Raw genomic sequence first — 14,223 nt, forward strand, 5'->3', positions numbered from 1 at the left:
AGGCAAGAAATTATCATTATGTTACAATGAGCACAGTAGCAGCGAGTGACTCTGGAAAGTAGTTTGACAGACAGAAGGATTAGATATTCTAACAGGAGCTGACTAACCCAGTCTCTTATTGACCTGGATTTGGGAGCTCAATGCATTTTATTGACAGGACGTCTGTCATAGACACCTCTGGTTGAACAGGGCTTAGTCTAGTGCTTGCTAAATATACACACAAATGTGTGTACACACACACACACTCTCTATTAAACAGGCTTGTGCACACAAAGAAATAAAGAGAGAAGGAGGATCACTTTATGTGAAAAACATGAGCAATGCATAATTTATCTGAAGGTACGGTGTACATTACTCCTTCTTTTTTCCCCCAACATTTTGAAAAGAGGGCATGATATCTAATTACCTGCACTTTGGGAGAGGTGAAGTTTAAAAAAAAAAAAGAAAAAAAAGGGGATCACTATGGACACAAATGTTCAAGGAAGAAGCTCTATTCTTTAGCGCAAGATTTGTAGTGTCTGTTATTTGTGAGTTATTTTGAACTGCTACCAGCAACATTATAGCTCGCTCGGTCGGTCCACAAACATTTCCCCACCCTTTGGCTGCTACAGTTTTTGCCCTAGGAGGCTGACATTTTGCATGGAGGTGAAGTGTTTGTGAGAATGCATGAAAGTTTTGGAAGCATGCACGTACGTGGTCGCAGATTTCGGAATTTGCGTTTTTCTGCAGCGTTGTTCAGCGCAACACAGAACGTTTACTGTTTTCAGAGGAGATTCCCATTTCTCCACTAGTCTTTTAGTAACTTTCAAATCGCATCAATAATTGTCAAACAACCCTACCAAATGTATTTCTCTGAATGTGTTGGCTTTGCTATTTTACACTCTCAGCTCAAGCCTTGCTTTTGAGTTGCGTGTCTCTGAAGCATCACTCGGTGCTTCTGAGCTTGTTCTTTAATTCATGAACGGGCTGTTCTATACTAAAGAGAATTGGATTTGGATTTGGTTTTAATACAATCAAAAGAATAAATAAATGAAAACAATCATCTGTGTTGCAATAAGGATGATTTATTTTGAGTAGTAGTACTGTATGTCTACATTCTTTGTTGCTCTTCTGCATTGTTAATGAGTGAGGTCCCTCACTGTGTCAAATAAAACATTCATAATCTTTGAGTCAAATGCCAGACAAAAAAAAGTCTGTAGAGGAAGACAGACTGAGATGTTACTGTAAGTGCATTCAGCACTTGACTCATGCCTAAACCGCTGTGAGTTGCTCCAAGACTGTCAACATCTGGAAACACCAACAACTTTGAAATTGTGCAGAATACTCAGGAAAATACTAGATACAGTTTTGAATGGTATTGTGCTATGAGTGAGGAAAATATCCTTATTATTGGTTTGCTTTTGTGTGGTCCTGATATCCTGATAGACTAATGATAGAAGTTGGTTGACTGCTGCTACTAAGTTGACTATGTACGTTTAGTGTAAGTTATTTTCACTCTCTGTGCTGCCATTACTGCTGAGTTCTTGCTACAGAAGCCACTGTATTAGATTCTTATGTGGGTTTTTTTCTTTTTTATATAAATGGTCCTGTCCTGACGTCTTTTCCATTTCATGTTGGAAAACAAGTTGAAGAGCTTTTAGAGATGAGGACCTTTTTTCTCAGAATCCCCTTAGTGAATTCACTTAGATAGTTTTGTAGCCTCTTAGAAACACATGTGTGTGAGTAAGCCTCCCGAGGGAGCCACTGCTACTACAGGATTTACCTCTCTCTCTCTAGCCCCAGGTTTCTTTTCACATCCCCGGGGAGTAAAATCAGTTCAAGCAAAGGAGCAGAGCTTCCAAAAAGCTTATTAAAAATCAAACCGAATTTAAGGTCCAAAGGGAGGAAACTGGGATAAAATAAGATATAGAGATGATTAGTAATCAGGAACCGTGATTAATCTTAATCAAAGGGTCATCTTAAAGTCCAGGCTCTCGCTAATGAATGTAAAAGCGTGTTACCCTGGAGACTAATAGGGTGGGTTTAATGGAGAAGTTTTTTATTCCAAATGAAAGGGAACAGTTCTGAATCAATGAGTTACAGCGAGTTTACATTAGACTGTCTGATGAGGAGAGAGAAGGCTGAGACGTTAGGGTAATTTTTTCCAATTACACAGAGAGAAGAACAACCTTTTCTCATTAAAGCACTTCAGCTCTGTCGCATGATGAGGAAATCCAATGTAAAAAGAATAGAGTTCCATTCTTAAGCAAACAATATTGCTACATTCTAATGACTTGAATACATTTTTACAGAACCTAATTACTTCGACACGCCCTCTCTCCATCTTCACAGATTTGTTTGTGTGAAATGTGAAAGGTGGTGTCTGGACAAGTGGATTGAAGTGGTTCTTCTTTCTCCTTCCTCCAGGGTACTCCGGCCAGTTTTGTCCGCTACAGAGTGGACCTGGACAGGTCACCGTACAGTGGGAGCATCTTTGATGTGGAAGAACAAACTGGAAGAGTCATCACTAAGGTCAACCTCAATGAGGAGCCCAGTGTCACCTTTAAGGTGAGTGGCGGTGATTATGGTGACAAATAACGGTGATTAGCTGCTGCTGCTTTTAATGTTGGTGTGTAATGTCCAAGATGTTAATGTTATGCTGTTACTCAGTCAGAGACACTTAGTCCAGGAATTGTCCACTTATATCGTTAGACATTAAGTTTTGGCAGAAAAGGATCTGCTTCTTTCCTCATTCATTTAACCTTTATTTAAATCTCGAGGAACCACTGAGGACATGCACTCATTTTCAATGATGTTGAGAGTACAATTAGTTAACAGAATAAATACACACAATAATAATTGATGAATCCAAGCTCATCCTGAGAAAAGAAGATCCCTGTTCGCAAGACTCAAGTGATGTTTGCATTTGAAATAGTTGACTGTGGACAGATCATCTTTGAAAAAGATTCAAGCTAATGACACTTAATAAACACATGCATGAACATGGAATGAACAATATCAATCAACCATCAAATCAATTGCAACAATATACCACATACGGAAGAGATCAGGGTGGTTGTGGAAGGAGCTGTGGCACCTTATCAGAGGTAGTGAGAGGTGTTATTGTCCACGCTGCACACCTGCATAGTTACTATTGGACATGGGTAGTCAGCTGATCCTCAGCCAAACATCTAGTAAAAGAGCCAGTGATCGTAAAGCATGAATGAAACAGCAGATACCAATCAACTAGTGCACTTCAGTGATACGCCAAATAAAGTACGACTTTTTGCTAGACTTGAATACAAAAGCAAATGTTAAACTGTTTTTAAGAAAAGTGTAGATCAATCTTATATTAGCTTTATATTATATTATATTAGCTTTCAACATTTGATATGAGTTAACGAGGATTGGGATTATAATGGTGGCTATCACCAGTATAATTGATTTTATTAGTAGTATAATCATCAATTACATCTCATCCTATTTCTTTCTTTTCCACAGCACAGACACTTTATACTTAGTCGATGTTTAGTGCTCTTCCTTGCATGTTTTAGTGTGCTATAAGTTGCAGTGAAGATCAGCCTTTCAGAAATTTGCACATTGACTCTTTAAAATCGAAGAACAGTTTTGGGGCATTATTACTGTCCCAGTGGTCATGTCATTGCTTTTCTTGTGTCTGTGAGCAGTGATATTGGGTTTTCTTATCGATTAAACAAATCCCCTCCCCAGAGCTCTAGCTCTAGTTGTGAAAAGTGGAGCAGGTGCTTCAGGATATTAGGTCCTAATGCGGACGTGCCACTCACACTCCCATGTTGTCTGGCTACATCTATCCTCAGTTTTTTCCCTTTATTAGTTTCTTTTAAAATGTGTCTTTGTTTATTGTCCTTCTGCCTATCTCTCCCTCTCTGCCCCCCGATCCCCCCTGCTTCCCCAGGCTCAATTCTCTACAGTCTATGAATGTAGATCAATACATTCATACTCGCTCTCTGGGAGCTTTACAGGCTGCTCCCCAGGTCCTATTTTGCCAGTGTTTCTTTATTAGGATGCAGAACATGTCTATGAAAAATGCCTGACCACCTCAGAAAGGGAATTAGTTGTGTAGTGAGTAGAAGTATGGTGAAAAATAATAATAATGTAGTGCATTGCATTTGCATGTGTCTGTTGCTTATGTTTGCTCTTCTGCCCGCTGCAGCTGTTTCTGATAGCCTATGATGATGGGGAGCCGGTGAAGACTAACAGTACAATGGTGGAGATCACTGTTCTTCAGCCTTCCCGCATCCCAATCTTTACTCAGGAAGAGTACAGGTACGTCTCCTTGACAAACTGTTGATGCAACTGCCTCTGCCTGTAAATTCACACATCAAAGAGCGGCTCAGGCTGTAGTGCCAGACAGCGAGAGACGGTGACAAAGGCTGGAGGGAGTGGACAAAGTCTCTTAAAAAAGACACCTTGACACACATTTACATCTGTGGTCACATCTTGCATTCAGCTTCTGTTTTACTTTGATTCATATGTAATCACTAGGTGTATCTCATAGTCTACCTTGAACTACCGTGGATGGCTGTGACGTACCTGTTCTTCATACATTTATTATTTTGTAATATCTTTCCACGGAAAGAAACTGTGCTCACCCAGTGGCACCAGTTTTGATTCTGCGTCTGTGTCTTTATCACGCTGTCTTTTCCATGCATGACTGATTAATGAGTTTCGAGTATGAATATGCATTAGAGCTTCGGGTTAGATGCTGTAAACTACATGGGTTTCTCTCTGAGGGTAAAGCCGGGCTTCCCCTCTGAGTTTATTAAGAGTCTCTTTTGACAAGATTAAGTGTTTAGACCGTTAAACTGGCTAAGAGAGATGCAGGAGGAGGAAACATAATCTACGGTGCTTTTAGGTGACTGGCTACTAAAACATGCGATATATGGCTGTACTAGGCCAGGGCTAGGTGGAGTTTGTTTATGCTGATGGTACTCTCGACTCAAGAGGAGGCCAAGAAGTCATTTATAATTAAAAGCAAACATGGATAATTAACACTCCAGCTGTAGCTCCTTTGAACAATCTTCAATGATGAGTGAGTAGTAGCGTTAGGATTTGCTGTCTATTTTGTTGTGCTGCAGTCGGTACCTGTCTGCACTGCTCTGGAGATTCTAGGCAGACTGTGAAGCTTTATGGCCTGATGGCAAAGTTGCCTGGCACAATGCAGTCTCTGGGAGCTTAAAAAACCGCTTGTTTTAAGTGGATTGATTTCCGAACTGATTTCCTAAGTGTTGGCAGACTTTCTTCTGTAATAGAATTTGATACGCCTTTTATGTATAAGACAGCAATGTCAATCCTGCCCTAACCGTAACCCTGTCAACACATCAAGTGGAGGTGTGTGTCTTTGTTTGTGCACACCTCACTTCACCTTTGTGTGAATGTGTGCCTGGTTAACTGTGCGTCAGTATTTCTGGGTACTGTCGTGATGAGTGCGTGTCCATTGCATACATCTTTTGTAATGTAGCACTTTGTGTGTGCGCTCACGTTCTCCCGTTGCTCAGCTTTATTCAGTGATTGATACACAGGCACAGCGGCATAGCCTTTGAAAGGCCATTGATTACACTTTGAATGAGTGCTCTGTCTGACACACACACAGAAGGTCGGGACCATAGGCACAGACCTCTGTAGGGTGTCATATTGACAGTGCCAACCATACGCAGTGGCAGGCCTGCTGTAAATTGTGAGTCATGAAAGCATTGACCAGGTGCTCGAGCCTCTCCTGCTGGACAAGCCTCTCTCCAGCGGAGAGCGTCCAATCTGCTCATCATTCCTCAACCCTCTATCTCTCCCCATCGTCCTCTCCCTGAGGTACCTTCTGAACACAAATCACTCTCTAAACGTCCACAGAAGATCTCATCTGTCTCTGTAAAGGCAGTTAGTTATGGCAGCAATCAGGTAAGCTATGCCTAAAGTTCCAGAGCACACAATTAAAACAACTCTGCAGGGCTTTGGCTGACTTAATGATTTCTGCTCCTGCTTTATGGCTGGGCCCTTCCATCTGTCAGAGGGAGATGATGGGCTCCTAGTCATTGTTGGCTAAAATAAATGGCTCATACCGTAGTTTCCACTGGAGCAGCATGTTGCCACCTTGTGTTGTTCCTGTAGAAATAGTGCAAATTAGTACGTTCAAAATTCAAAATAATGTTTTAAAACTGAACCTACAGAGAAGTCTCAAACAACTATAGAGCTTTACACACATTAGGCTCGTTGTAAAAAAAACAAATGTGAGGGTTAAGTCGATAAGCCAACGGTATATTATTGCTCCCATCGGGGTTTCTTTGAGTTTCTTTGAAAGTCTTTCTGCACCTAGCAGGGCTGCATGATTTTGTCAAAAATAAGAAGCACAATATTCTTACTCAGACTTAATATTACAATTTTCTCTCACGATTCATAGGGGGGGGGACTTGGATTTAAGTATGTATTACATTATTCTTTTTTTCTATGAACAGAAACCCAAGAAACTGTGACTCGTGATCATAAGTGTATATTATATTTTTCTGACACCATTTTTATAGCAACCCAGTATAGCATCACCTGCCTAAACTTCAGCCTCCCAAATAACTACAGAATTGTATCAAAAACGAGGTGTTTCTGGTAGTTTCCAGGGCCTTGATAGCATCATCCTCATCTGCTTTAAGTATGTATGTGTTTTTAACAAACACAGTAGATACAGTCTGTCCGCAGCCCTGTCTGAGAAATGTTTAAATTGGCAAATAATGCAATAATGTAGCTTTATTATTAAACACCAGAACGAGATCGCGGGTACAAGCGGCCAAAATGGGTTTTCTCAGGCGGGTGGCTGGTGTCTCCCTTAGAGATAGGGGTGAGAAGCTCAGCCATCTGTGAGAGACTCGGAGTAGAGCCGCTGCTCCTGTACGTTGAAAGGAACCAGTTGAGGTGGTTCAGGCATCTAGTAAGGATGCCACCTGAGCGCCTCCCTAGGTGTTCCAGGCACGTCAGGCGTGGAGGTGACACCGGGGAACGATATCGCTGTCAAAATCCGCAGGGGGAGGCATGTAGAAACAGCTGTTTGCGTCTTCTCTCTTTTTCCCTCGTTGACTGTCCCGTGTCGTTTCCCTTCCGCCTGTGGATTGTTACAATGGGGGAAAATAGAATTAGAGCAGAGTTTTATTTACATCCTCCAAAAGCCAAGCAGTCTAACAAACCACTCCACTTCAGTACTACTGGCAGCGCCGCACTTCCACACACACACACACAAACCCTACACACAACCAAGAGAGAGGTTCTAAAACAACAGCTCAGCAATACTCATATATATCTGCCAATAATGTTGTTGATTTTGATATTTGTCTTTAAATACATAAGGCTTAAACAGAGGGGGGATCAATGAGCAAAAACAAACAAACCATGATTTAACGATCAGTCGATGATAGGCAAGACTTGACCAATCAGATTTGATTATGTGTATTCTTAGTTGGGGACACCCCTACTGTCCCTAGAGTCAAAACTAAACACTGAAAAGCAGCATTCAGTTGTTAAGCACCACATATCTGGAACAAACAGCCAGAAATCTTGAGATTTTCTCCAACTCTCAGTTCTTTCAAATTGCGGATTAAAACTTTTCTGTTTGCCACTGAACCTTGTTGAGTTAAATGTGGGCTGATTTATTCATACCTTGCACTGCACTGCCATCTTCATTCTACTGTTTGATTTGTCTTTCTCAATTGTAGCTTATTTTTATCTTTATGTTGCGTTACTCTTTTAAAGAAATCCTTTTTATGTGTCTTGTTCTGTTGCCTTGTGTTTCTTTGATGTCTTTTCCGAATGCTTTTCTGTCTTAAAGCACTTTGAATTGCCTTGCTGTTAAAAGATGCTATCCTAAAACACTTGCCTTATCTTGGGTGTGCAGAGTTAGTCATATGTCATTTTTTAATATAACCAAGGGATACATTTAGAGCAAATCTACCTATTAATTTGTTTTACAGCAGGACTGTGGTCATGCATGAAAGAGGTTACATAGATGTATGCATTGCAATTGTGACTTAATCATGATTAATCATGCAGGCCTACCAACTATGAGTAAAAAAAATCACTTAATGCAGCTTTAACTCATTTTGTAATTATTTAATTGCATTTTTAAGGGCTTATTCATTTCATATTGAAAATCTGAATTCATTATAGCTAATGTGTGTGAACAAATATATTACATTTTTGGACTTTTCTTTGGTGGTGGGGAGACATTTCCCTATCATTAAACCACTGTGAATTGCTAATTTACATGGAACTCACAGACACAACCCTTTGGGGATGTCTTTAGCACTGGGCACATGGGAAGAGAATTAATATTTATGTCCTCTCTCTGTGTGGCTAGAAATGAGGAGGAGTAAGCCGCTATCTAACATTGGAACATTGGTGCCTCTATGTGAATTCCCCCCTCTTGTACTGAGGCTACTTCTCTGGCCCCGATGTTGCAAACCTGTGGTCTGAGCAGTTTTCCGTGCTGCTGATCTCCCCCGCAGCACTTCCCCTTCTAAATCTCCTCTAAATCACATGAGACTTTTGCCTCACCGTTCCTGAGTGTGTCTTTCTGCTCTCCTCTTTCTTTAACACCCCCCACCCCTCCAAGCCCCCATGTCCCCAGAGTTTATTCTCTCAGTTTATATCTCTCTCTGTCAGTTTCTTTCTCACTTTGTCTTCCCTTTGCTTCTCTCCTCACTGTACAGTCAGTAGCCCTTTATTTCTCCTCAGAGAGGGGGTGAATTTGTTTCTGTGTGGGTGTGTGTGTGTGTGTGTGTGTGTGTGTGTGTGATTCTGTGTGCCTGTGCTCACACTCGGATGTGTGCATCTCTCTGTCACCTGATTGGTGTAAGCTTTGTGCTCAGTGTAAGTTAATTGTCATTAGTTATGTATAACTGTTCAATAACCTAAAAAGAGGTAGGTGTTTGCATGTATCATATTTCCGAAGTAGTTTTTTTTTTAGTGATCAAAGAGGATATCATTTGGGAGTGAAATGTCACACCATTATTTAGTTCACTGTAGTGGCAGACTGCAGACGTTGTGCCATACCTGTCTCATTAATATGCAGTCAGGCAATCTTGAGAACAGCAACAAAGCCCATTACTGAGTCATGTTCTTAGTTATACTGTTAACATAGTAAACAGTGTCAACATTGAGTATTATTAAAATAAACAACATGGCTGTCACTACTTATGCTTGCCGTCCCTCTAATTCCACAATTAGCAGCAGTATGCTACATTTACTGTGTAGGCATTTTCTTTGCTCCTGCATGCGTGCATCCATACACATGCACATTAAAAAAAAACAATCTTAAGGTGTATGTTTTTGTATGGAATAGAGATAAAACTCTTCTCAGCCTTTAGCCATAGCTTTTTACTATTTCTCCATTAGACATTGTTACTCTGGCCATGAATGTGGATGTCAGTGGTAATAGCTCAAACGTTGAGATATTATACAGCATTTCTCCTTCCTGCACTTTTCTTGATGTTTACAGTCCATGGAGACTTGCCTGTGTAATTCTTTTTTGCGGATGCCTGACCACAGTGTGACCATTGATTTAATGTTCTCAGCGGTCTGACTCACAAATGGCTGCACAGTACCTGAAGTAGACATACCCTGTAGCTTGAAATATCAGCCACACTGGACTCCACAACCATTAGCCAGTCATCAAAAAGCACTAAATCACTCATCAAATGAAAGAAAAAAACATTGTTGCTCATTTTAGAGGAATTAAAGGGAAGACAACAACAACAACAACTCAACTATGTGCCCTCCATCAACCCTTCCAGACATCTGGAGGAGCATAGCATTTATCATTTATAGAGAAAACAAATCCATCCATATCTCATTTCCAATTCAGACAAGGCTGTAATTCTCACATAATTAAGCAGATGACATGCTTTCATAGCATACAGCTCTTTTATTGGCACCTTTTTGCAACTGTTGTCTTGCCAGACATGTACACAAGTGATGGAGGTGCTCACAGCCTCCTCATCTATGCTCATTGCCAGGTATTTAAAGGGTTGGCTGTAAACTCTACAGTGTGCTCTCCCACACACTGTCGTCATGGCTCGCTGAAAACATACATTTAAAAAAAAGCCACCTCGGCCCTCTCTATTTCTTTCAGTTTATCTATCCATCTATCATTGTATCCTTCCACCTCGGAATCACAGCTCTAAGTGTGGAGTGTTTTCATACTTCTGAAGGGCATGATTGATTTTCAGCTTCAGGTTTGTATCTGTTACCTTGAGTCTTGAATCTCTAAGCACCAGGAGTGCACTGACCTTTCACTTGTCTCTGCTAAGTAGGGGGGCATCACTCGGCGGTCTAAGAGACGCCAAGTCAAACTCATTGCCCACATCCAACATATCAGCTAAAGGTCGGGGCTGAATGCCAGGGAAGAAAAGCAATATGACCTATATTATTAAAGGCTAACTTTCCAGAAAATGACCAGTTACCATAAAGAGTATGTTGGTTGCAGACCAAGTGTGTGGCTGATTAGGTGATTGTCAGCCTCCTGCAGGAACATGAGGTGGGTCATGGTCCAGCCTTGGACAATTTTTATCAAATGGTGTGTTGACTCTTACGGAGCAACTTAATGTCTCTCATACAAAAGAGATGCTTAGCGGTGGAGATAGTTAACCAGAGACTGTTTTTCTTTAAAAAGCTGTGGGGTTTTAAAGTTGGCGTATACTGATGAAGTGCTTTATTTATCTTTCATTGAGTCACTTTGATGGCTCACTATGATTTGTTGCATGGTTGACAAAAATAGGCTGGGATTATTTGTTCTTTGCCAAAAGACCATTGGCACAAAGTCAAATGAACTTGGCCATGTTTATCAAGTTCGAGCCACTCAGAGGGCAAAGGCCATTCTGGTGGACCCTCAACATCCTCTTCATGCAGAGTTTTGACTCCTGCCATCAGGGAAGAGGTACACTTTCTCCAGGAGGGCCTAATCAAACTGATATCTGAGATAATTTGTTCCCTCAGCTGTTGGGTTCTTAACAAAGCGATAGGCCTGGTTGCTATTGCACACACACTTTGACAAAGGACTGATGGACTGTTGGTGCTTTTATAACTCATTGCAATTTATTATGATCTACTGTATTTTGTATCTATTTATATATGCTGTTTATTTATTGTATGATGTGTTCTGTTGATTGCTGTTTGCGAAACAAATTTCCCCTCGGGTACATTAAAGACTATCCAATCCAAACTATCTAAAGCGGAGTATGCTGCTGATTGAGTAATTATGTTTTTGTATTTGCATTTTTGAAGTGTTTGAACAGCTGTTTCCAGCTGGAAGGGTCAGCAGTAACATTATTCATTATCACTGACGGTGAGCGGGACATTATTGCATGAGATGTTGTGTAGCCTTTGGTGCTCCTCCTGCATCGGATGTGCCTGCTCTCACCGGTGCTTAATTTTTGAGGACATCTTTCCTCTATAATTTCACTAATTTGAAATGACAAGGAGTGCTGAGCAACACAACAGAGGAAATGTGAAGGGACAAGTGCAATTTAAAGGTTTTATTTACACACATTTCAATGTCCATGATGAAAAAAGACATCACTTTACTCAAACACATTTAACATTTAAGAGGGGAAAATAATGCAACTCTCTCTGACCTCTTATGAATGAGTTGATATTCAAATCAGCAATTTGAGCTACAGGTATGATAATGAACTGAGAGAAGGGGAACATGTGTACCTGTCCGGCCAGACACTGAACACAGAAGGGGATTGAAAGGAACATACTAAAGTAAAGTAAATTGATAACATTAACACTAAATGTAAATAGGGCGGCATTTGCTCAGTCCATAGGGTTTAAGTCCCCGTACGGACTAAGCACCCAACACACAATTATTTATACACTTGATGGCAATCAAGCACAAAGCCAATCTCATGAAGCAATATGGCAGACATGTAGTTCTAATGACTAGAGTCTAGTCACTAGACTATGAACATCGCCTAATGACCAAGTAAAGGTAAAAGGGAAATGGTTTGGGGAAGCACAACTCAACCTATTGCCACTGTTATATCATATCGGAGTTATCGTTATTATGAGATTCCGAATTTTAGATAGCAGTCACTTCCACATCCAAGTCATAATTATGACTTTTTTCAAATCTTTCTGAAAGCTTCGATATATCTGACTTGACACAATTGTAAAGGCATGGTATTTTTAATAGTCGCACAACCTTCTCTGTAATCATACAACCACCTCGATGACATGTTGGCTCACAAGTTCCCAATCCTTCCCATCATGGTACTAATGCCTTTCTGTGGGTCAGGAGTTGGTGAAATAGATCATTTGTGCTGGAGCAGTAATTTGGCAGTAACACATGCAGGATGGCATCAGTACCTACATCGCGCTGTGTGATATCACATTGCAAGACACAATGGCTGGGCCAGTTTGGACAACACACTCATCCACCAGCGTCCATACATTCGCTGGCCAGGTCTCCTCTTGTCTACTAAATAACACAGTGGATGAAATGTGAAGTGATGTCCTGTGGGCTGACATGGCTAAGCTGGCACAGAGTGGTACCACTGTCTGGCTGCACAGCAAATGTTGCTTCTCCAGCTTTGCTAATGTTGCCCTCCAGAAGATATTTTTGATTAAAGCCTCTTTCTTTCTCGTGGAACTCAGAAAAATGGCTCACTGTGAATACAAAAGAAAGTCTGGTCTGCTGTGGCAAGATAAGTGATCAGTGGAATAGCCAAGGAGGAACATGGAACATCATCAGGCGAAGTGCTGTAAACATGTTTCCTTGATTTATAGAACACTACGGTTTCATACTTGCTGAAGCATTACTTAATGTCAGAGGTGTTGGATTTCAGAGCTGTGTGTCAGCACCAGAGCATTTTTAACAAAATCCTCTTAGCAATTGTGAGTCAGCAGCTCATAAACATTATGTGCTAATGTCTGCTAGTGTTGAATTTGGTTTACAACTGAAAGAGCATTTGCTGGAAGGAGGTGATGAATTGTTCATTTGTACATCATTTGAGGGATTTGAGGAAGCCTCGATTTGGTATAGATAAAAACGTGTAATAATAGTTTTGAATTGAAGTAGCTAGGGATAATGTTGTGTTTGAAAGCTGCAGGGCTTTCATATTTAGCATAAGCTGTGCAATGCTGGGAAGCTTGAAGGACACATTTATACTTAATGCATGACACAAATTCCAATTTTATAAAAGAATTTAAAGGAGAATGATTTTGAAATTGGGACAATGTCCCCCTGTCCATAATTCCCAACGGCTGGCCTGCTCCACCACAATACATTTGAAAAACTCAACAACGGAAAGATTTTCCCCTCATCTTTTTTTCACTCACAGATGCTCAAAACAAATACACTGGCGCCATAAAAAAGAGCTTTCCATTTATCGTGAATGCAGTAAAAACCTTTTGATTTGATTTTTCATCTCCCATCACACTTTACACTGTATTATAATATATATTGATTTTGTATGTTTCAATGGCAGTTTTGTATTTTAGTGGGCAGCAAAGAGCTCTTATGGAGGGTTTGTGCTCACGCATCCTTTTATAAAGGGTTAATGCAATTTAATCTGTTCTTTCTGTTCACCGCTAATGCAGTAACCTTTATTCCACTTTGTAATCATGGATGTTGCGTTTACAGTTGGGTGTTTTTTGTTTGCACAATGGCAGTAGTATATTGTGTATTCTAGGTAGAACATTGATTCTTGACTAATTAAAAAGCTCTTTTATACCCTAGCTATTAGACCCTGAACTATTATCCTTTACCTTTTGAATATCTTGAGTGGTTTCAGTTTCTCGGTCACCTCTTCCACCTCCACTTCTCTGTCTCACTTTGATCTCGCCAAACATACCGTATAATATTTAAAGTTCACTATTCAGTCAATAACACACCACAGCTCAAACTCTAGAAATAATATATTACATTAAATGAGGGGTGGTGGACTGCAATGTTGGGAAAAAAGGAAAATACATTGGGCAGAGAATGACATTTAGCACATAAATATAGGACTCAGTTGCATGGTATGAAAGTAATATCTGTAGTTTTCCCATCGAGCAGATTTACAATTTTGAAACAGCTGTACGCAAGATGCAGTATTTACAGAGGTTGGCTTAGATTGTTCCATTACAATGCAGTCTCCAACATCTGGAACTGGGAGATTTTGATTAAATGCAGTACTTCAGCCAGTCACTTTGAATTTAAGCTAATGAATTTTGAAAAGCCATAATAAC

General features: G+C 40.4%; 1 protein-coding gene across 4 annotated transcripts in view; it reads left to right on the forward strand.

Moving 5' to 3' along the window:
- Positions 1-14,223, forward strand: part of pcdh15a (protocadherin-related 15a) — a 192,623-nt gene that overhangs the window by 140,741 nt on the left and 37,659 nt on the right. For all 4 annotated transcript variants that reach the window (XM_029449878.1, XM_029449876.1, XM_029449875.1 and 1 more), the window contains 2 exons: positions 2,407-2,547; positions 4,172-4,284. In XM_029449878.1, coding sequence (XP_029305738.1) covers positions 2,407-2,547; positions 4,172-4,284 — 254 coding nt within the window. The remainder of the gene's footprint in view (positions 1-2,406; positions 2,548-4,171; positions 4,285-14,223) is intronic.

Source organism: Cottoperca gobio, chromosome 15, assembly GCF_900634415.1.
Source record: "Cottoperca gobio chromosome 15, fCotGob3.1, whole genome shotgun sequence".
Taxonomy (NCBI): Eukaryota; Metazoa; Chordata; class Actinopteri; order Perciformes; family Bovichtidae; genus Cottoperca; species Cottoperca gobio.